The following is a 24,352-nucleotide window of genomic DNA, read 5'->3' as shown; positions in this document are numbered from 1 at the left end:
CAAGAATCCCAAAGAAATTTAAGCAGGATAAACAGAATGAAAACAATGCCAGACACAGGAGTCAAACTGTTGAATATCAAGCACAGGGACAGAGTTCTACAAGCTGCAAGAGAAAGACAACAAACTATGTACAAGGAAGTTCCAATAAGATTAAGAGCCAGTTTCTCATTAGAAATCATGGAAGGCAGCAAGACAAATATTTAAAGTGCTGAAAGACAACAACTGGCAACCAAGAACTTTATATCAGTGAGACTGCCTTTCAAAAATGTAGGAGAAATTAAGACACTACCAAATAATCAAAAGCTGAAGGAATTCATCACCACTAGACCTGTCCTACAAGCAATGAATGCTGAAGGGTGTTCTTCAGATGGAAAGGAAAGGACACTAGGCAGTGGATTAAAGTGGCACAAAGAAATAAAGACCTCAGTAAAGGTAATGATATGGATAATTATAAATGTCAGTACTACTGTATTGTATTTTTTGGTATATAACTCCACTTTTTACTTCTTATAGGTTCTAAGGTCAAAATGCATAAAAGTAATGATAACTCTATGCTTTTGGATATGAAATACATAACATTGTTCTAGTTTGCTAGCTGCCTGAATGCAATATACCAGAAACAGAATGGCTTTTAAAAAGGGGAATTTAATAAATTGGTAGTTTACAGTTCTAAGGCCGAGAAAATGTCCCTATTAAAACAAGTCTATAGAAGTGTCCAATCTAAGGCATCCAGGGAAAGATATCTTGGTTCAAGAAAGCCTATGAATTTCAGGGTTTCTATTTCAAGTGAGAAGGCACATGGCGAACATAGTCAGGCTTCTCTCTTATCTGGAAGGGCACATGGTGCACATGGCATCATCTGCTAACTTATTCTCCTGGCTTCCTGTTTCATGAAGCTCCCCAGGAGACATCTTCTTTCTTCATCTCCAAAGGTCACTGGCTGGTGGACTCTGCTTCTTGTGGCTATGTCATTCTGCTCTGCTCTCTCTGAATCCCTCATTCTCCAAAATGCTTCTTCTTTTTTTTTTTCATATAACATTTTTTTGATAGTTAACTGTAACACTTTGTTTTTTAATTTTTTAAAATTTTTTATTAATTAAAAAAATTACAAGAAACAAACATTCCCAACACATACACACAGCAATTCACAATATCATCACATAGTTGCATATCAAACATCATGATCATTTCCCAGAACATTAGCATCAATTCAGAAAAAGAAATAAAAAGACAACAGAAAAATATAACAAACAGAAGAAAAAAATTTACAGGCCATACCCCTTACTGATCCCTTTCATTGATCACTAGCATTTCAAACTAAATCTATTTTAACATTTGTTCCCCCTATTATTTATTTTTATTCCATATGTTCCTCTCATCTGTTGACAAGGTAGAAAAAAGGAGCATCAGACACAAGGTTTCCACAATCACACAGTCACGTTGTGAAAGCCATATCATTATACAATCATCATCAAGAAACATGGCTACTGGAACACAGCTCTACTTTTCAGGCAGTTCCCTCCAGCCTCTCCATTACATCTTGGATACCAAGGTGATGATATCTACTTAATGCATAAGAATAACCTCCAGGATGACCTCTGGACTCTGTTTGGAATCTCTCAGCCATTGACACTTTGTCTCATTTCCCTCTTCCTCCTTTTGGTCGAGAAGGTTTTTTCACTTCCTTGATGCTGGGTCTCAGCTCATTCTAGAGTTTTTCTCAATCCCTTGATGCTGAATCTCAGCTCATTCTGGGATTTCTGTCCCACGCTGCCAGGAAGATCCACACCCCTGGTAGTCATGTCCCACATAGACAGGGGGAGGGTGGTGAGTCTGCTTGCTGTGTTGGCTGGAGAGAGAGGCCACATCTGACCAATAAAAGAGGTTCTCTTGGGGGTGACTCTTAGGCTTAATTTTAAGTAGGCTTGACCTATCCTTTGTGGGGTTAAGTTTCATACGAACAAACGTCAAGACTCGGGGCTCAGCCTATAGCTTTGGTTGTCCACACTGCTTGTGAGAATATCAAGAATTCAACTTGGGGAAGTTGAGTTTTCCCTCGTTCTCACCATTCCCTGAAGGGGACTTTGCAAATACTTTTCCACTCACTGATCAAATCACTCTGGGATTCATCAGGGCATCACCTGGACAAACCAACAAAATCTCATGTCCTATACAAAGTTCCATGTACTTAAGGTGTTCAATCAACTATCTACATAAGTTATATTAGGAGATGCACTAGTCAAAGTATAGATTTGTATCAAATAAACATTTTTTGATTTGGTCTCACACATTAGTTGAAATTTTAAAATATTAAGCACCATCTATTTTCAGCACACTGCAGTAATGACATTCTTTTGTTCTTCCTCATACAAAAACATTTTTTAAATTTGTACATTTAGTCACTATCATTATACTCTAGGTATTCCTAGATTACACCATCTCAATCTTTATCGTCTATCTTTCTTTGTAATTTCATTTATGCCCCAGTCCTCCTTCCTCTATCATTCTCATATGCAGCTTCATTCAGTGTTTTAACATAATTATATTACAGTTAGGTAGTATTGTGCTGTCCATTTCTGAGTTTTTGTATCCAGTGCTTTCACTTCTTTTATCCAGGGTTTTCTTGCTGGATGAATTTGTTGTCTATCTGTTCTTTGACATTCTGTTCAGCTTTATCTGGACCTTTAGCTTAAGTTTTGTTAACAGAGGAGAATTTTTCAGTTCTTGTTTTCTTGTTTCTTGCCCTGCTTGTGTGATGCCTTTCCCCCACACACACTTAGGAGGGTCTACCAGCCAGATTTTCCCAGACCAAACTGGCCTCCTATCAGGAGGAAAGAGTCACCTGCATCAGTTTTCCCTGAAGGTGAGACCCAGCAAGTTGAAAGACTTTCCTGTGAAGTCTCTGGACTCTGTTTTTCTTATTCTGCCCAGTATGTGGCACTTGTCTGACTGCAGGTTCCACCAGCATAAGATGATGCAGTACCTTTAACTTTGGCATATGCTCCCTGCTGGGGTTTGGTGGAGACAGAGGAGAGGTTGTAGGCTGGTTTTAATGGCTTCAAATTACCAAGCCCTGGTGTCTGAATTCCTTGATGGAGGGATTCCACCTGGGTGGGGCTTCACCCCTCCCCTGGGAAAGGTACAAGCTCCAGATAAGCCCCCCAAAGAGCTCACTTCTGCCTATGCCTGGGGCAGTTGCAGCCTGAAAAGTCCTGCTGCTGTATCCAGAGGCAGTCAAGCCTTTGTAGATACACAGCCTCAAAAACCTCTGTTTCCTTCTTTTTCTCCCCTTTTTCTGTCAGTCCTGCCCCCTTGGCGCCGGGGCAAAAATGAGTAACCTCTGCTTTGATCAGGTTCACCTAAGCTGGGGGCCTATTTTTAGTAGTCAGAATTTGTTACTTAGTTCCACAATTGGCATTTGATTGTGCCCAGTCCCTGCTGCTGGTAAAGTCCTTTCCTTTCCCCTCTGGGAAGCAGCCTGTGGGGGAGGGGCACTGGTTGCTGCAGCTTTGGGAACTCACGGTTCTTGGGGGTGCTCACAGCCAGTCCAGCTGGTCCAGACTGGGGTATGCTGTGTGTCTGGTTACTATCGTGGCTCCGGGAGCTGTTCTGTACTATTCTGGTTATTTAGTAGTTGTTCTGGAGGACGAACTAAAATGTGCACGTTGTTAAGCCGCCATCTTGACCCGGAAGCTCCCAAAATGTTTCCTCTTATATAGGACTTCAGAAACTAATCAAGACCCACACAAATGAGTGGAGACATGCCTCTACCTAATCCAGCTTAACCACCATTCTTGATTAAATCACATCTCCAGGGAGATGATCTAATTATAGTTCCAAGCATATAATACTAAATAGGGATTAGAAGAAATGGCTGCCTTTACAAAATTGGATTAGGATTAAAACATGGCTTTTCTAGGGTACATACATCCTTTCAAACCAGCACAAATGTTATAATTGTTATGAGTACAACAAAAAATTGGGGGTATGGTGCAGCATAAGAAGAGTGTTTTCGTTTGCTACTGAAGTTAAGTTGGTGTCAAATAAAATGTGACTGTTATAGATTTAGGATGTTAAATATCAGCACCACAGTAACTGCAAAGAAAAATCTGAAAAAAAAAAAAACCAAGCAAACAACATATACAAGGAAATGAGAGGGAACTCAAAATGGTACACTACAAAAAAAAAAATGAAGGTAGGAATTAATGGAGGAATTTAGGGACAAAAGGATAAGACATTCAAAGGTAAAATAGAAAAAGGCAGAAGAAAGTCTCACATTATCAGTAGTTACTTTAAATGTAATTGAGTTAAATTCTACAGTCAAAAGGTAGAGACTAATTTCTACTGCCCCAGGCCAAGATGGCAGCTTAGCAAGGTGTGCAATTTAATTCATCCTCCAGAACAGCTAATAAATAACCAGAAACAGTACACAACAGCTCCTGGGGCCATGTCAGTGACTGGACACACAGCATACCCCAGTCTGGACCAGCTGGACTGGCTGTGAGCCCCCCAGAACTGTGAGTTCCCCAAACCATGGCGGCCAGCATCCCTCCCCTACAGCCTGCTTCTCGGAGGGGAAAGGAAAGAGAGTTTACCATCAACAGGGGCTGAGCCCAACCAAACGCCAATTGTGGAATTAATTAACAAATTCTGACAACTAAAAATAGGCCCCCAGCTCAGGTGAACCTGGTCAAAGCAGAGGTCGTTCATTTGTGCCCTGGTGCCAAAGGGGCAAGGCTGACAGAAAAACAAAACAAAACAAAAAGAAACAGAGGTTTTTCTGGCTGTGCTTCTCCAAAGCTTGACTGCCTTTGGATAAAGCAGCAAGGCTTCTCAGGCTGCAACTGCCCCAGGCACAGGTAGAAACAAGCTCGTTTGAGGGCTTGTCTGGAGCCTGTGCCTTCCCCAGGGGAGGAGGAAGCCCAACTCAGGTGGAATCCCTCCCTTAAGGAATTCAGACACCAGGGCTTAGTAATTTGAAGCCATTAAAACCAACCTACAACCTCTCCTCTGTCTCCACCATGCCCCCAGCAGGGAGCATATGCCAAAGTTAAAGGTACTGCATCATCTTATGCTGGAGGGACCTGCAGTCAGACAAGTGCCACATACTGAGCAGGATAAGAAAAACAGAGTCCAGAGACTTCACAGCAAAGTCTTTCAACCTGCTGGGTCTCACCCTCAGGGAAAACCAACACAGGTGACTCTTTCCTCCTGACAGGAAGCCAGTTTGGTCTGGGAGAATCAGTCTGGGGTCTATAAGTAGACCCTCCTAAGGGGCGGGGGGAAGGCACCATACAGGTAGGGCAAGAAACAAGAAAACAAGAACTGAAAAATTCTCCTCTGTTAAACAAAACCTAAGCTAGAGGTCCAGAAATAGCTGAACAGAATGTCAAAGAACAGATAGACAACAAATTCATCCAGCAAGAAAATACTAGGTAAAAGAAGTGAAAGCAATCTCCAGAAAAAACTGATTAAGGTAATTAAATGCCTAATGCCAGCAAAAAATAACAAATCACACTAGGAAAATTGAAGATATGGCCCAGTCAAAGCAACAAACCAACAATCCAAATGAGATACAGGAGTTGAAACAATTAATTCAGGATATATGAACAGACATGGAAAACCTCATCAAAATCCAAATCAATTAATTGACAGAGGATATAAAGAAGGGAAGGAATGAATAAAAAGAAGAAATCGAAAGTCTGAAAAAACAAATCACAGAACTTATGGGAATGAAAGTCACAGTATCAGAGATGAAAAAAAAAAACAAGAGAAACCTACAATGGTTGATTTTGAGAGGCAGAAGATAGGATGAGTGAACTGGAGGATGGAACATCTGAAATCCGACAAGAAACAGAAACTATAGGAAAAAAATGGAAAAATATGAGCAGGGACTCAGGGAATTGAATGACAATATGAAGCACACGAATATACATGTTGTTGGTATCCCAGAAGGAGAAGAGAAGGGAAAAGGAGGAAAAAACCTAATGGAGGAAATTATCTTTGAAAATTTCCCAACTCTTATGAAAGACTTAAAATTACAGATTCAAGAAGTGCAGCATACTCCAAAGAGAATAGATCCAAATAGATGTACTCCAAGACATTTAATAATCAGAATATCAGAGGCCAAAGAGAAAGAGAGGATCTTGAAAGCAGCAAGAGAAAAGCAATCCATCACATACAAGGGAAGCCCAGTAAGACTATGCGCAGATCTCTCAGCAGAAACCATGGGGGCAAAAAGACAGTGGGATAATATATTTAAATCATTAAAAGAGAAAAACTGCCAACCAAGAATTCTATATCCAGCAAAACTGTCCTTCAAAAATGAGGGAGAAATTAAAACATTTTCAGACAAAAAATCACTGAGAGAATTTGTGACCAAGAGACCAGTTCTGCAAGAAATACTAAGGGAGCACTAGAGACTGATACAAAAAGACAAAAGAGAGAGGTGTGAAGAAGAGTGTAGAAATGAAGACTATGAGTAAAGGTAAAAAGAAGGAAAATTTCATATGACATATAAAATCCAAAAGGCAAAATGGTAGAAGAAAGTACTACCCATACAGTAATAACACTAAATGTTAATGGATTAAACTCCCCAATTAAAAGACATAGACTGGCAGAATGGATTAAAAAACAGGACCCATCTATATGCTGTCTACAGGAAAGACATCTTAGACCCAAGGATAAACATAGGTTGAAAGTGAAAGGTTGAGAAGAGATATTTCAGGGAAATAACAATCAGAAAAGGGCAGGAGTAGCTATACTAATATCCAATAAATTAGATCTCAAATGTAAAACAGTTAAAAGAGACAAAGAAGGATACTATGTATTAATAAAAGGAACAATTCAGCATGAAGACATAACAATCATAAATATTTATGCACCAAACCAGAATGCTCCAAAATACATGCAGCAAACACTGAAAACACTGAAAAGAGAAATAGACACATCTACCATAATAGTTCGAGACTTCAATTCACCACTCTCATCAATGGACAGAACATCTAGACAGAGGATCAATAAAGAAACAGAGAATGTGAATAATACAATAAATGAGCTAGACTTAACAGACAATTTATTTCTACTGCCGTATTTCCTGGGATGGCCTCTGTCGTAACACCTGGCACACGGCTAGGAATTGATCTTCCAGGATGGCATAACATTGATCAGTCCCTTTGAAGAGTTGAGACCAAAACCCTAGGGGAGCCATGTTTTCCTGTTGCTTTGCCTTAGGGCCCACCCTATCCTACCCTCTGTGACAGAGAAGACTAGCTTAAATGGTCACCGTGGAGTCACAGTTCTCAAGGTCTCTGCTTGATCTATTAAAACTTTTGCTTTGGAAAAAAAAAAAGAAAAAGAAAGGTAGAGACTGGCAAAAATAGATTTTAAAAAAGGACACAATTATATCTCTTTACAGGAGACTCACTTTAAATTCACAGACACAAGTACATTTAAAGTGAAAGGACGGGGAAAAATGCACCAACAATTAGTTGCCAAAACAGAGCAAGGGTTGCTATGTTAATAACAGACAAAATAGACTTTACGTAAAAAACTGTTACAGGGGACAAAGAAGATCACTATATACCAATAAAGGGGTAAATTCAAAAAGAAGACATAATGATTATAAATATGTATGCACCTAATGATGCAGCCCCAAAATGTAAGAAAGAAATAATGGTAGATTTGAAGGTAGAAATAGAAGATACTATATTAATGGTAGGAGACTTCAATATACTGCTTTCAATAATGAATAAAATGTCTAAACAGATCAATTAGGAAATAGAAGGCTTGAACAATACAATAAATGAACTACCCTAACAGATATATATAGAATACTTTACCACACAGCAGCAATATACACATTTTTCTCTATGCACATTGGTTATTCTCCAGGATACTCTAATATGTTTGGTTACAAAACACATATCAATAAATTAAAAATTTTGAAATATGCAATATATTTTCTCCAACTACAATGAGCTAGGTCAATAATAGAGGGATAACTGGAAAATTCACAAATACATAGAAATTATTAAACAATGTGCTCTTAAATAACTAATTGATCAAAGAAAAAACCTCAAGGGAAATTAGGAATATCTTGAAGTGAATGAAAATGAAAACACAACAAACCAAAATTTATGGGATGCAAAAAAGGCAGTCCTGAGAGGAAAATGTATAGCTCTCGAGGCTTACATTAAAGGAAAAGAGAAAGATTTCAAATCAGAGAAGTAACACCATAACTGGGGATCTAGAAAATGAAAAACAAACCAAAAGCCAGCAGAAGTAAGGAGATAACACAGATTAGAGCAGAGATATGAGATACAGAATGAAAAGCAATAGAATGAATCAGCAAAACCACAAGTTGGTTCTTTGAAAAGATTAATAAAATTGACAAACCTTTAACTAGACTGATGAAGATAAAAGAGAGAGGACACAAATACTAAAATCAGAAATGAAAAGGGGGACATTACTGTGGATGCAACAGAAATAGAAAGGATTGTAAGGGAATACTATGAACAACTGTATGTCAACAAAATAGGTAACATAGAAAGAAAGGAGAAATGCCTAGAAAAACACAAACCTCCTACACTGATTTAGGAACAAATAAAAAATCTCAATAGACCATTAACAAGCAATTGATCTAGTAATCCAAAACCTTCCAACAAAGAAAAGCCTAAGGCCAGATGGCACCAATGGTGAACTTTACCAAACATTCCAAGAAGAATGAACACCAATTGTCTTCAAAGTCTTCCAAAAAATTGAAGAGGAGAGAATAGTTTCTAATTCATTCTATGAGACCTACATCACCCTAATATCAAGTCAGATAGGAATACCATAAGAAAATCACAGACAATATCCCTTAGGAATATAGATGCAAAAATCCTCAACAAAATACTAGCAAACCAAATCAAACAGCACATTTAAAAAAATCTCAGGGATACGAGGGTGATTCAACATAAGAAACCCAATTAATGTAATGCACCACATTATAAGAATGAAGGAGAAAAACCATAGGCTCATTTCAATTGATCCAGAAAGGGCATTTTGCTAAAATCTAGCATGGCTTCTTGATAAAACACTTAGAAAACTTGGACTAGAAGGAAACTTCACCAATGTTATAAAGGAACGTATGAAAAACCCACAGCCAACATCATACTCAACAGTGAAAGATGAAAACCTTTCCTTCTAAGATCAGGAACAAAACAATGCTGCTCACTGCCACCACTGTTTTTGACATTGTTCTAGCCAGAGCAATAGGCAAGAAAAAGAAATAAAGGGCATCTAAATTGGAAAGACAGAAGTAAAACTTTCCCTGCTTGCAGATGACATAGTATAGTATATAGAAAATCCTGAAATATCCACAGCAAAATTAACAGCTAATAAATTCAGCAAAGTGGCATATACAAGATCGACATGCAATAATAATCAGCAGTGTTTCTATACACTAATAATGAACAATCTCAAGAGGAAATCAAGAGAAAAATTCCATTACAAATGCAGCTAAAGGAATCAAACATCTAGGAATGAGCTTAAACAAAAATGTAAAGGACCAATAAATGGAAAACCATAAAACATTGCTAAAAGAAATCAAAGAAGACCTAAATTAATGGAAGGACAGCCTTTGTTGTCGGATTGGAAAACTATCATTAACACACTAATTCTACCAAAGAGACTTACAGATACAACACAATCCCAATACAAACTCCAGCAGCCTTCTTTTCAGAAATGGGAAAGTCATTCACCAAGTTCTTATAGAAAGTTAAGGGGTCAGAGTAGGTAAAAAGATCTTGAAAAAGAAGACCCAAGTTGGAGGACTCACCCTTCATGACTTAAACACTTATTTAAAAAAACTACAGTAGTCAAAACATCATGGTATTGATATAAAGGCAGAAATATAGATCAATGGAATTATATTGAAATGGTTTCACATTTATGGCCATTTGATTTTTGACTAAGGTGCCAAGTCCACTCATTGAGGGAAACAATAGTTTCTTGAACAGATGGTATTTGGAAAACTGGAAATCTATATGAAAAAGAATGAAAGTGGACCACTACCTTGCACCATATACAAAAATTAACTCATTCCTAATTGATTCTCAAGATAATTTTAATGTTGGGCTATTGACTCAGGGTTCAGGGTTCAGTCAGGAAAACAAAAACCACTCTAGATGTTTCAAACAGAGAAGGATTACTATAGCGATTGTTTCAAAATTGTTAAATGGGATATAGGACCATAAAGAGGAAGGTTGAATTGTCCAGAGGTGAGGGACTGCAGGGAAGCTGCTGCAGCCACTGCAAATCCTGCACTGTTGCGTCCCTGTGCTGCCTCCTGGCTGCTCCATGGTCTCTAGGTTATCCGTTGCTGCTGCTCTTGCTGAAGCCTGTGCTGCCACACAGCCGCCACAGGGACTTGCTGTCTCCATGGAACACAATGGCTTCTGCCTCCCTCTTGCCTCTAAGTATCTTACAAGTATCTCCCATGGGCAGCCCCTTAAGCAGAACCCCTCCAGCAAGGGAATCTGAGAAATTTTCAGGATTCTAGCTGTATCTGTATAGAGGAGAGCATAGAAAGGAAAATGTAGATTAACGATATCCAGTACAACGATTTTTACCATACATGCCAAGATATGATTCCACTGTCTCTTTGGTGCTCTCTTTGATGTTGAATATAATTCTGGTTAATTAAGCTTCCGAGTAAGCATTTCCCTAAACTTGTCATAGTAGGAGAGGAAGAATACAGTGTAACAAGTTTAAGAGTCCATGTTCACCACTATCCCCAGCACCTATCACAGTGCTATGCAAATAATAGATACCCAATAAATATTCAGTTAATAAATGAATGTTTTCTTCCTAGCAGGCATTTCCCTTTTAGTCACTTTTTCCAGTCCTTCAAACATGCTAGTTTTCATGCTGATGGGAATCTAAATGGTATATTCCTTTTGAAGGACAATCTGGTAAGATATGTCAAAACCCTTGAGGAGGAAATACGTGTTCTGTAACCCAGCAATTCCACTTCTAGAAATTTATCCTAAGGAAATAATAGAACTAATATATAAAAATGGCACATTTATGAAAGAGAAAACAGAAAAATGTGTTCCTTAATAAGAAATTTGTTAAATTATGATGCATTTCTAGAGTGAAATATTATGCAGTAATTTAAAATGGTGGTAGTTTTGATTGACATGAAAAAAGTTAACAGTATTAGTGACTGAAATATTTCAGAGGTGTGTGTATATTTTCTTAATTTTGTACAAGTTAAAAAATAAAGGAAATAGTGTATTTAGAAGCATTAAAATGTTTGGAAGGAAATAAAGCCAAAATGTTGATGGTGAAAAAAAAAATTAACTCAAAATGTATTAAAGACCTAATAAGACCAAAACTATAAAATTAGTAGAAGAATACATAGGGAAGCATCTTTAGGCTTTTGGTAGGCAATGTTTTCTTAGACTTGACACCAAAAGCATGAGCAACAACAAAAAAATAGGTAAATATGACTATCAAAATTAAAAACATTTGTTCATCAAAGGAGTTCATGGTGAAAAATAGAGAACCTACAGAATGAGATAAAATATTTGGAAACCAAATATCTGATAAAGTTTTAATATGCAGAATATAGAAAGAAATCCTACCGCTCATCAGCAAAAAAGAAAAAAATCCAATAAAAAATGAGAAGAATAATTGACTAGACATTTCACTGAAGAAGATATATTAATGGCCAAAAAAGTAAAACACATGGAAGGATGCTTAACATCATTAGCCATTAGGGAAATGAAAATTAAAACCACAATGAGCTATCATTTTACCCACTGAAATGGTTATGATGAAAATAACAAGTGTTGGGAAGGATGTGGAAAAATCAGAAGTCATTCATTATCAGAAGGAATGTAAAGTGGTATAGCCATTGTGGAGAACTGTTTGGTGGTTCCTTGGAAAGTTAAGTATAGAACTATCATGTGACATAGCAATCCCATTTCTACGTAGATGCTTATAAAGAAGCAAAAGCAGGGATCAAACAGATATTTACACACCAGTGTTACAGTGGCATTGTTCACAATTGCCTAAAGATGGAAGCAACCCAAGTGTCCAACAACAGATTAATGGATAAATAAACTGTGGTCAAATAATAAAAAGGAATGATATTCTGATACATGCAACCATATAGATGAACCTTAAAGACATCATATTGAGTGAAATAAGCCAGACACAAGAGGACAAATATTGTATGATCTCACTGATATGAAAGAATTACAATAAGCAAATTAATGGAGTCAGAAACTAGAATACAGGCTACCAAGGGCCAAGGTAGGGGTACGAAATGGGGAGTTAATGCTTAATTGGTATAGAATTTCAGTTTGGGGTGATGGAAAAGTTTTGTTAATGGATAGTTGTCATGGTGAATGTAATTAACAACACTGAAGTATATAATTAAATATGGTTAAAAGACGAATTTTAGGTATTACATATGTTACTGGAATTAAAAAAATAGGGCTGTACAACACACACTTTGAACCCTAATGTTTACTATGGACTGTATTATAAATATAATAATATAATGTATTTATTATTATTATTTTATTAATTATCACTTATTTTATTATTAAATATATGATATATTTAACATATTAAATGTATATAATATAGTATAAACATAGCATAAATTTAATAATATTGTTTCATGAATTGCAACGAAGACACCACACTGATACAAAGTATTATATAATAGGGAAAACTGTGGGTTTGAGTGGGCATTAATTGGGGATTCTGTATTTTCTATATGATTTCTCTATTAATCTTCCATTTCTCTATAAAAATAAATAAATAAAAGCACACTGCAGATTTCTTATACATGCAACAATGTGGATGAACCTGGAAGATATCATGTTGGGTGAAAAAAGTCAGACACAAAAGAACATGCATTTTATGATTCCACGTTTGTGAAATATCTAGAATATGCAAATTTATAGGGAAAGAAAGTAGCTTACAGGTTTCCAGGGGCCAGGGTTTTGGGGTGGGGAATGGAATGGTCATTGTCTAATTGGCGCAGAGTTTCTGTTTTGGGTGATGAAAAAATTTTGGTAATGGTTGGTGGTGATGGTAGCGAAACATTGTGAATGTAATTAATACATTTGAAAAAGGCTAACATGGAGAATTTTAAGTTGTATACTTGTCACAAGAATACTTAAAAAAATCAGAAATCTTTTCAAAAGCACATTGTATACATCCCAGAGTAATCTGGACAGAAAATAAAAAAGTATTTGCAAAGCTCCCTTGAAGGACTAGGGAAAAATATGGAAATATTAAACTTTACCATTTGGGGAATTCCTGATATTCTTGCAAGCCTTGAGGACCAAACCTTCGATCTTGGGGCTTGCCTTTATGAAACTTACTCTTGCAAAGGAGAAGCTAAGCTTATTTATAATTATGCCTAAGAATCATCCCCAGAGAACCTCTTTGGTTGCCCAAGATGTGGCCTCTAAGACAACTCAGAAGGTAAACATACCGCCCTTCCACTATGTGGGATGACTCCCAGGGATATAAATCTCCCTGGCAATGTGGGACATGACTCCCAGGGATGAGGCTGGACCCGGCCGGTATCCTGGGGTTGAGAAAGGCTTCTTGGCCAAAAAAGGGAAGAGAAATGAAACAAAATAAAGTTTCAGTGGCTGAGAGATTTCAAATAGAGCCGGGAGGTTATCCTGGAGGTTATTCTTATGCATTATGTAAATATTCCTTTTTAGTTTTTGGTTTATTGGAGTAGCTTGAAGGAAATACCTGAAACTGTTGAACTGTATTCTAGTAGCCTTGATTCTTGAAGATGACTGTATAACTATATAGTTTTTACAGTGTGGCCATGTGATTGTGAAAACCTTGCGGCTGATACTCCCTTTATGCAGTGTATGGACAGATGAATAAAAAAATAAGGACAATAAATAAATAAATAAATAATAGAGGGGATAAAGGGTATGGCATGTTTTGGGTGTTCTTTTTCATTTTTATTTATTTTTTTGACTAATGAAAATGTTCAAAAATTGATTGTAGTGATGAATACACAACTTTATGATGATACTGTGAACTACTGTACACTCTGGTGATTATATGGTATGTGACTATATCTTAATAAAATTGCATTTTAAAAAAGCACATTATATAACTAAAACCATTGTCTTTGCTGTGATGAAATGAGAATCTTAACGTACCTGAATTTTTTTTAAATAGCACAAATTTATTACAAATCATGATAAATATTAAACATGAAAAGGAAAATGTTACTGGAATGTAATCTATTCATAGAACAGGAAGGTCAGGTTTTTTCATCAGTGCATGTATCTTTGGAAAATATGACACCCAGATAGACGGAGACAGGGTTCAGTAACAATTTTCTTCCTTCCTTCTTGTCTGTCTTTCCTTATTTCCTTCTGTCCTTCCTTCCTTCCTGAATGGGAAAGGGTCAGGGAAGGTGGTGATAGGAGGGGTTCTGACTGGACCTGCCAGAGTGGGCTGCAGATTGGAGCTTTGGACAGTGGTCTGTGGTGGCTGAGATGCAGAGATAGGATGTCCTCAGAGGCTTCATGGACAAGAGGGGTTGGCGCTAGTGTCCAATTATACAGAGGCTGTTCATTATCACCATTGCCAGTGTTATCTCCATCACCATCACCATGGTCAGCGCTGACTAGTGCCTCCAAGGTACCAGACACCGTGTTATTCTCTTGATGGCTTATTTCATTGGATCACCATTTCTAGTTCTATGAGGGAGGTACCTTGCTTTGCCCCGTTTAACGGATGAGGAAATTGAGCCTTAGAGGGATGAAGTGCCCAAGATCCCCACAGCTCCTGGTTGCTTGAGTGAGGAATGGCACCAGGCCATATGACTAATTCTTCTCTTATCTAAGCTTGTTATGAGCCCTGTCTTCATTGCTTACTCCTCTTCGTCCTTCAAGATACAATTCAATCTGGATACAGAGCTGCAAAGCCAGTGTCCTTTTCATCTTTTATTTATTTATTTATTTATTACTTTTTAACCTCTTTTTTTTAATAATTTTAGACTTACAGAAGAACTGTAAAAGTAGTACAGAGACTTGCCGATGACATCAGACCCAGCACTCCTTAATATTAGCAGCTTCTGTGGCCATGGTCCAATGTCAAAACTAAGACATCGACATTAGTACAATACTGTGAACAAAGAGACTGAATTCAGACTTCCCGGTTTTTCCAATGATATCATTTTTCTGTTCCAGTACTCAATCCAGGATGTCGGACTGCACTTAGTTGTTTGTCTTCTTAATCTCTCATCTGTGAAATTCCTCAATCTTTCCTTGACTTCGGTGATCTTGACACTTTTTTTTGTAACTCAATATTCTTTTTTTATTAATTAATTTTTTTAATACTATAACAACAAATGCAAACATTCTTAACTTTTGATCATTACATTCTACATACATAATCAGTAATTCATAATATCAACACATAGTTGCATATTCAACATCATGATCATTTCTTAGAACATTTGCATCAATTCAGAAAAAGAAATAAAAAGACAACAAAAAAATTCAGACATACCATACCCTTTGCCCCTTCCTCTCATTGATCACTAGCATTTCAATCTAAATTTATTTTAACATTTGTTCCTCCTATTATTTATTTTTACTTCATATGTTTTACTCGTCTGTTGATAAGGTAGATAAAAGGAGCATCAGACACAAGGTTTCCACAACCCTACAGTCACACTGTGAAAGCTATATCAGTATACAATCATCTTCAAGAAATATGGCTACTGGAATACAGCCCTACATTTTCAGGCAGTTCCTTCCAGCCTGTCCAATACATCTTGACTAACAAGGTGATATCTATTTAATGCATAAGAGTAACTTCCAGGATAACCTCTTGACTCTGGAATCTCTTAGCCATTGATACTTTATTTTAATAGTCTCATTTCACTCTTCCTCCTTTTGGTTGAGAAGGTTTTCTCAATTCCTTGATGCTGGGTCTCAGCTCATTCTAGGGTTTTTCTCAATCCCTTGATGCTGAGTCTCAGCTCATTCTAGGATTTCTGTCCCATGTTGCCAAGAAGGTCCACACCCCTGGGAGTCATGTCCCACGTAGACAGGGGGAGGGCAGTGAGTTTGCTTGTTGTGTTGATTGGAGAGAGAGAGGCCACATCTGAGCAACAAAAGAGGTTCTCTTGGGGGTGACTCTTAGGCTTAATTTTAAGTAGGCTTGACCTATTCTTTGTGGGATTAAGTTTCAAATGAACATACCCCAAGATTGGGGGCTCAGCCTATAGCTTTGGTTGTCTGCATTGCTTGTGAGAATATCAAAAATTCAACTTGGGGAAGTTGAATTATCCCCCTTTCTCACCAATCCATGAAGGGGAATTTCATGCCTGAATTTTTAAAAAATATCTTTATTGACAAATCTTTACAGAAATACAGTCCATACATGGTGTACAATCAATGGCTTACAATATCATCACATAGTTATGTATTCATCACCATGATCATTTTTTAGAATATTTGCATCACTCCAGAACCAGAAATAAAAAGCTCATACATCCCTTACCCTTACCCCTCCCTCTCATTGACCACTAGGTATTTCCATCTACTCAATTTTTCTTTTTATTTATTTTTTATCCATATTTTTTACTCATCTGTCCATTTGGAAGGCCAAATGAATTTTAGAAAGTGTCAAAAGAATAAGACTCAGATTTTGTATGGCATTTTATACATGTCAAACAGCTTTTGAATATATTTCCTGACCACATCCTTTGAGGGTTTTCAAAAGAGAAAATTCAAGGCTTGCAGAAGAGAACAGTAAATTGCCTTTGATTAGAATGTCCAGCCATGCACCTCACAGCCAGCAGGAGGTGAACATGGGCTTGGAGGCAAGATATTTTGATTCCAAATCCCTCAAAACCCAATATATTTACAAAAAACAGTTTTAAAAAATTCTTTTATTTACTAACCGTCAAGTCCTTTGTTAGGAAAGCATTTTCTTTGGGTAATTTCTGTATTTTCCCAGGACCAATACTTTTACTGATGCACTGTTAGAGAGAAAGAGAAATGTTATTTGATTCACCTGTAGGTTTTACATATGTAAATGTACAAAAATATATTATATATAAAATATATATATATACAGGGCTGGCAACAGTGGCTCAGTTGCAGAGTTCTTGCCTGCCATGCCAGAGACCCAGGTTTGATTCCGGGTGCCTGCCCATGTGAAAAAAAAAAAAAATATATATATATATATACACACACACACACACAAAATAACACTTGCAAAATAGAGGGTAGTTGCTGAGGGTATTCATTCAATTTATTTGTTTCACATATATGAATGATAAGCACTGCATGCTAAGTGTTAGAGATAGAGATGAGTAAGACCTGATGCTTGACTGCAAGGAGCTCCCAGTCTGAAAAGGGAGTCAATTGTACAAAGACAGCTATCATGTGCAATGTTTAGAGTGCAGCAAGAAGATTCTAGGGTATTGATGGGAGGGTGGGAAGGGAGGGTGCAGAGGATGATCTCTGGGTTGAATCTTAAAGATGAGTTGGGAATGCCTAGGGGAAGAAAAGGAGAATGCTGAGCTAGCTGGGCAACAAAGCAGTGGCTGTAGCGAAAGTAGCCCAGACAGGGAGAGGCAGCTGTCACATACCAAGAATTCCTGGACTAGGCTTTTAGGTTTGGAGTGCCTGGCCAAAGGAATACATACAGACACATTATAGTATTCCAGGTGTGGCATTTGTGTGCCTATATAGAGAAAGGAAATTTTAACAGTGTGTTGGTTTGAAAGGCTTTATGTACCCTAGAAAAGCTATGTTTTAATCCTAATCAATCTTGTGGGAGCAAGGGTTTCTTCTAATCCCTGTTCAGCACTATAGGTTGGAAATTTGATTAGGTTATCTCCATGGAGACGTGACTGAATCAATTGTGGGTATTAAACTTGATTAGATGGAGACCTGTCTCCACCCATTCTACATGGGTCTTGATTAGTTTACTGGAATCTTTAAAAAAGGAAGCATTTTGGAGAAAGCTTCAGAATGACATAGCTCTGAGAAGCAGAGAGTCCACCAGCCAGTGACCTTTGGAGATGAAGAAGGAGAAAGCCCCTGGGCTTTTCAAAACTGTGTGCCTTCTCAAAATGTCAAGTAAAAAGTTATTAGAAATATCAAATTTGCTATAGTAGTGAGCTATGTTACTAAATATTTTCAAATTTTTTTATTTTAGGAATTTATTTCACCTGATATTACTATAACTGCCTATAGTTTTTTAAAGCCATTTTCTAGTTGCAAAATATAACAGACATAAACAAAGAAAGGAAAGAAAAAAAGCAATAATTTTCAAAGCACACTTCAACCTAGCAGCTACAGAACAGTTCCCAGAGTTTGTCATGGGCTACCAGGCCCTTAATTCAGAGTTTTCCTTCTAGCTGCTCCAAAACACTGGAGGATTTATCAGAGTCATAATAATGGAATCATACAGTATCTGTCTGTTCTAGCTTGCTAGTTACAGGAATGCAATATACCAGAAACAGAATGGCTCTTAAAAGGGGAATTTAATAAGTTGCTAGTTAACAGTTCTAAGGCTGAGAAAATGTCCCAATTAAAACAAGTCTATAGAAATGTCCAATCAAAGGCATCCAGGGAATGATACCTTAATTCAAGAAGGCTGAGGAAGTTCAGGGTTTTTCTCTCAAGTGAAAAGGCACATGGTAAACACAGTCACAGTTTCTCTCTCAGCTGGAAGGGCACATGGTGAGCATGGTGTCATCTGCTAGCTTTCTCTCCTGGCTTCCTGTTTCATGAAGCTCCCTGGGAGGCATTTTCCTTCTTCATCTCCAAAGCACTGGCTAGTAGACTCTCTGCTTCATGGTGCTGCAGCATTCTCTGCTCTCTCTGAATCTCTTTCATTCTCCAAAATGTTTCCTCTTTTATAGGACTTCAGAAACTAATCAATACCCACCCAAATGGGTGGAGACATGTCATCATCTAATCCAGTTTAACAACCATTCTTGATTAAATCACATCTCCAGGGAGAGGATCTAATTACAGTTTCAGGCATACAGCATTGAATATGGATTAGAAGAAATGGCTGCCTTTACAAAATGGGATTAGGATTAAAACATGGCTTTTCTAAGGTACATACATCATTTCAAACCAGTACACTGTCCTTTTGTTTTTTTAACTTTTTTTTATTGTATTGTATAACATATATACAAAGCAAAGAAATAAAAAAGCAATAGTTTTCAAAGCACTTTTCAACAAGCAGTCACAGGACAGATTCCAGAGTTTGTCATGGGCTACAATCCTCTCATATTTTTCCTTCTAGCTACTCCAGAATAGATGAGGTGAGAGGGCTTAGATTTTTTTTTGCTATCGCAATCGATTTTTTCCTTCCTTTTTTTGTGAAAAATAACATATATATACCAAAAAAACCCTATACATTTCAAAGCACAGCACCACAATTAGTTGTAGAACATAGTTCAGAGTTTGACACGGGTTACAATTTCAGAATTTTAGGTTTTTACTTGTAGCTGCTCTAAAATACTGGAGACTAAAAGAGATATCAATTTATTATGATTCAACATTCATAATCATTTGTTAAATCCTATCTCCTCTGTATAATTCTACCATCACGTTTGCTCTTTCCACCCCTCTCTTTAGGGGTGTTTGGGCTATGGCAATTCTAAATTTTTTATATTAGAAGTGTCTGTCACTAATATGGAGTAGGGAGATGGAACTATTTGATGTTCTGGAGAGGCTGGGCTAGGTTTCAGGGCTTATCTGGACCAGGGACCCATCTGGAGGTTGTAGGTTTCTGGAAAGTTACTCTAGTACATGGAACCCTTGTGGAATCTTATACATATTGGCCTTGGTGTTCATTAGGATTGGCTGGAATGGTCCTGGTTGGGGGTTGATATGATAGGTAGCAAGGTCTAACTGAAGCTTACATAACAGCAACCTCCAGATTAGCCTCTCAACTCTATTTTAACTCTCTCTGCCACTGATACTTTATTATTTACACTTTGTTTCCCCTTTTGGTAGGGATGGAATTGTTGATCCCACAGTGCCAGGTCTGGATTCATCCCTGGGAGTCATCTCCCACGTTGTAAGCTTTAAAGTCAGGAAGTGATAGACCTCCCATTTTGCTCTTCATTTTTAGGATATCTTCAGCTGTTCGAGGTCTCTTCTTCTTCCATATAAATTAGATAACCAGCTTCACCAAGTCTTTAAAGTAGGTCGTTGGAATTTTTATTGGTATTGCATTGAATCTGTAGATCAGTTTGGGTAGGATTGACATCTTGATGATATTCAACCTTCCTACCCATTAGCATGAAATATATTTCCATGTATTTAGGTCATCTTTAATTTCTTTTAGCAATTTTTTTTTGTAATTTTCTATGTATAAGTTCTTGCCATCCCTGGTTAGGCTTATTCCTAGATACCTAATTCTTCTGGTTGCTATTAATGGGATTTTTTCCTTGTTCTCACCTCAGATAGGACATTGCTTGTGTATAGAAACATTACTGATTTTTGTACATTAATCTTGTATCCAGCCACTTTGCTGAATTTGTTTATTAGCTCAAGTAGTTTTACTGTAGATTTTTCAGGATTTTCTAAGTATAGGATCATGTCATCTGCAAATAATGAAAGTTTAACTTCTTCCCTTCTGTTCTAGTTTGCTAGCTGCTGGAATGCAACACACCAGAGACGGACTGGCTTTTTCTTTTCTTTTTTTTTTTTTTGCATGGGCAGGCACAAGGAATTGAACCTGGGTCTCTGGCATGGCAGGTGAGAACTCTGCCTGTTGAGCCACTGTGGCCTGCCTGATGGATTGGCTTTTAATAAAAGGGGATTTATTTCATTAGTTCTTTAGAGGAAAGGCAGCTAACTTTCAACTGAGGTTCCTTCTTACCCGGAAAGGCACAGGGTGATCTCTGCTGGCCTTCTCTCCAGGCCTCTCAGTTCCAACAACTTTCCCCAGGGTGATTTCTTTCTGTATCTCCAAAGGCCTGTGCTGAGCTGTGAGTGCTGAGATGAGGTATGCTGAGCTGCTTGGGCTGTGCTATGTTGGGTCTCTCTTTTAAGCACCAGTCAATTACATCAAACACCATTCATTGCAGCAGGCATGCCTCCGACCTAACTGCAGATGTAATCAACGACAGATGAGGTTCACATACCATTGGCTCATGTCCACAACAACAGAACTAGGTACCTTCACCTGGCCAAGTTGACATCTGAATCTAACTACCACATATCCACCCCGTGTCAACTTGGCAACCATATGCATCACCTTAAACAAATTAAGGTGCAAAAAATATTCTTCTGGTTGTGGACCTATGAATCTCAAAACAAGTTATCTGGTGCCAATATGCAAAGGAGGGACAGTCACAGGATCCATAGGGTGAAATTGGAAGGAAAACCTGCAGGGCAAACACCATTGGATTTCAAAGTCTGAAAGTCATCTATCCTTCGGCTTTAGAAAGTGGCAGTCCCACCCTTTCCAAAGGTGGTCCACCTCTTTCCAAATCAACCTCAGGGACCATTGAGGAGACCACCTTTTTCTCATCTCTACTCTTTCTAGGCATTAGGGCCACACCTGGGCTCTCTGCCATTTTTGGGCACATCCTCAACCCCTCCATGTAGTGGCAGTCAGGCTCTCCCTAGTCCCCAAGGAGCATGCTTTACCTTCTCAAAGGCCTAAGGCAGCACAGCTCTTCCATTGCAACAAGATGGGAGACTCATCCTTTGCCCTCAGGGCAAACGCACCCTCTCCATGTATATGGGTGGGTCCACTCTCCTGGCCGAGGTTTCTTGGCTTCAGACCCAAGCTTCCTTGGTTCTCACTCTGCAAACTTCAATTTGTCCCTTTTGTGTCCCCCTTTGTCCAGATTGGCAGTGGTTCCATTTACACCAACAGTCTTTTCAAGCACTCCAGGACTTCTCCATTATTCTCTTTACAGTTCCTCCAAATTCTTCCCTTAGCCATCCAAAAAACAGTTCCAACGTATCTGGCATTTGCAAACTGCAGCAGCACCCCACTCCCAGTACCAAATTGTGTTCTAGTTTGCTAGCTGCCAGAATGCAACACACCAGAGATGGATTGGCTTTTAATAAAAGGGGATTTATTTCATTAGTTCTTCAGAGAAACAGCAGCTAACTTTCAACTGAGGTTCTTTCTTATGTGGGAAGGCACAGGGTGATCTCTGCTGGCCTTCTCTCCAGGCCTCTGGGTTCCAACATTTTTCCCCAGGTTGACTTCTTTCTGCATCTCCAAAGACCTGGGCTGAGCTCTGAGTGCTGAGACAAGGTATGCTGAGCTGCTTGGGCTGTGCTACTTTGAGTCTCTCATTTAAGCACCAGCCAATTAAATCAAACATCATTCATTACAGCAGGCACATCTCCTAGCTGACTGCAGATGTAAACAACAACAGATGAGGTTCAGGTACCATTGGGTCATGTCCACAGCAACAGAACTAGGTGCCTTCACCTGGCCAACCTGACAACTGAATCTAACTACCACGCCTTCCTATTTGGATGCCTTTTATTTCTTTCTCTTGTCTAATTGGTCCAGATAGTACCTCTAATACAATGTTGAATAACAGTGGTGACAATGGGCATCCTTGTCTTGCCCCCAATCTCAAAGGGAATGCTTTCAATTTCTCATCATTAAGTTTGATGCTGGTTTTGGGGTTTTCATATATGCTCTTTATGATATTGAGAAAATTTCTTTTGATGCCTAACTTTTGAAGTGCTTTTATCAGGAAAGAATGCTGTATTTTGTTGAATGCTTTTTCAGCATCAATCGATATGATCATGTGATTTTTCCCTTTCAATTTGTTAATGAGCTGTATTATGTTGATTGATTTTCTTATATGGAACCACCCTTGCATTCCTGATATGAATCCCACTGGATCATGATGTATGATTCTTTTAATGTTGGATACAATTTGCTAGTATTTTGTTGAGAAATTTCACATCTATGTTCATTAGGGAGATTGGTCTGTAGTTTTCTTTTCTTGTATTGTCTTTATCCAATTTTGGTATTAGAGTGATGTTAGCTTCATAAAATGAGTTAGGTAGTGTTCCTTTTTCTTCAGATTTTTGGAAGAGTTTGATCAGGATTCGTTCTTTTTGAAAGTGAAGCCATCAGCTCCTGGGCTTTTTTTTTGTGGGAAGATTTTTGATGACTGATTGGATCTCTTTACTTGTAATTCATTTGTTAAGATCTTCTATTTCTTCTTGAGTCAATATACATAATTCACGTGTTTCTAGGAATTTGTCCATTTCATCTAAGTTATCTAGTTTGCTGGCATATAGTTGGTACATAATATTCTCTTATAATTTCTTCATGATCTGTGATAACAATGCCACTCTAATTTCTGATTTTATTTATTTGTGTCCTCTCTCTTTTTTTCTTTGTTTAATATAGCTAGGGGAATATCAATTTTATTAATTTTCTCAAAGAACCAACTTTTAGTTTTGTTGATTCTTTCTATTGTATTATTCTACAGTTTGTTTATTCTGCTTTATATTTTATTATTTCTCTTCTTTTATGTGCTTTGGGGTTAGTTTGCTGTTCTTTCTCTAAAATCTCCAGGTGAGTAGTTACATCCTCAAGTTTTGTTTGTTCTTGTTTTTTAAGATAGACATTTAGGGCAATAAATTTCCCTCTCAGCACTGCCTCTACTGCATCCCATAAGTTTTTTTTTTTTTTTTTTTTTTTTTTTGGCATGGGCAGGCACCAGGAATCGAATCTGGTCTTCAGCATGAAAGGTGAGAACTCTGCCACTGAGACACCGTCGCACTGTCCTGCATCCCATACATTTTGATATGTTGCATTCTCATTATCATTCATCTCCAGATATTTACTGATTTATCAAACAATTTCTTCCTTGACCCATTGATTATTTAAGAGTGTGTTGTTTAATCTCCATACATTTGTGAAAACTCTGGTTCTTTGGTGATTATTATTTTTCAACTTTATTCTGTTGGGATCAGAGAAAGTGCTTTGAATAATTTCAATCTTGTTAAATTTATAGAGGCTCAGTTTATGTCCCAATATATGAGCTATCCTGGAGAATGTTCCATGTGTACCAGAGAAGAATGTGTATCTTAGTGTTTAGGGATGTAATGATCTATATATGTCTATGAGTTCTAATTCATGTATCTTATTGTTTAGATTCTCTATTTCCTTGTTGATCCTCTGTGTGGTAGTTCTATTTATAGCAGAGAGTGGTGTACTGAAGTATCCCACTATTACTGCTGATATATCTATAGCTCCCTTCAGTTTTTCCAATATGTGCCTCATGTACTTTGGAGTTCCTTGATTGGGAGCATACACATTTATGATT

The 24,352-nt window shown here is 37.8% G+C and overlaps 1 protein-coding gene across 1 annotated transcript in view; it reads right to left on the bottom strand.

Moving 5' to 3' along the window:
* The window catches only part of AK7 (adenylate kinase 7), a 119,853-nt gene that overhangs the window by 29,503 nt on the left and 65,998 nt on the right, over nucleotides 1–24,352 (bottom strand). Inside the window, exon 9 of the mRNA XM_077123483.1 lies at nucleotides 16,961–17,038. Coding sequence (XP_076979598.1) covers nucleotides 16,961–17,038 — 78 coding nt within the window. The remainder of the gene's footprint in view (nucleotides 1–16,960; nucleotides 17,039–24,352) is intronic.

The sequence above is a fragment of the Tamandua tetradactyla genome, chromosome 12 (assembly GCF_023851605.1).
Source record: "Tamandua tetradactyla isolate mTamTet1 chromosome 12, mTamTet1.pri, whole genome shotgun sequence".
Lineage (NCBI taxonomy): Eukaryota > Metazoa > Chordata > Mammalia > Pilosa > Myrmecophagidae > Tamandua > Tamandua tetradactyla.
Note: the sequence above shows the minus strand (reverse complement) of the source record. Positions and strands in the feature narration are given on the sequence as shown.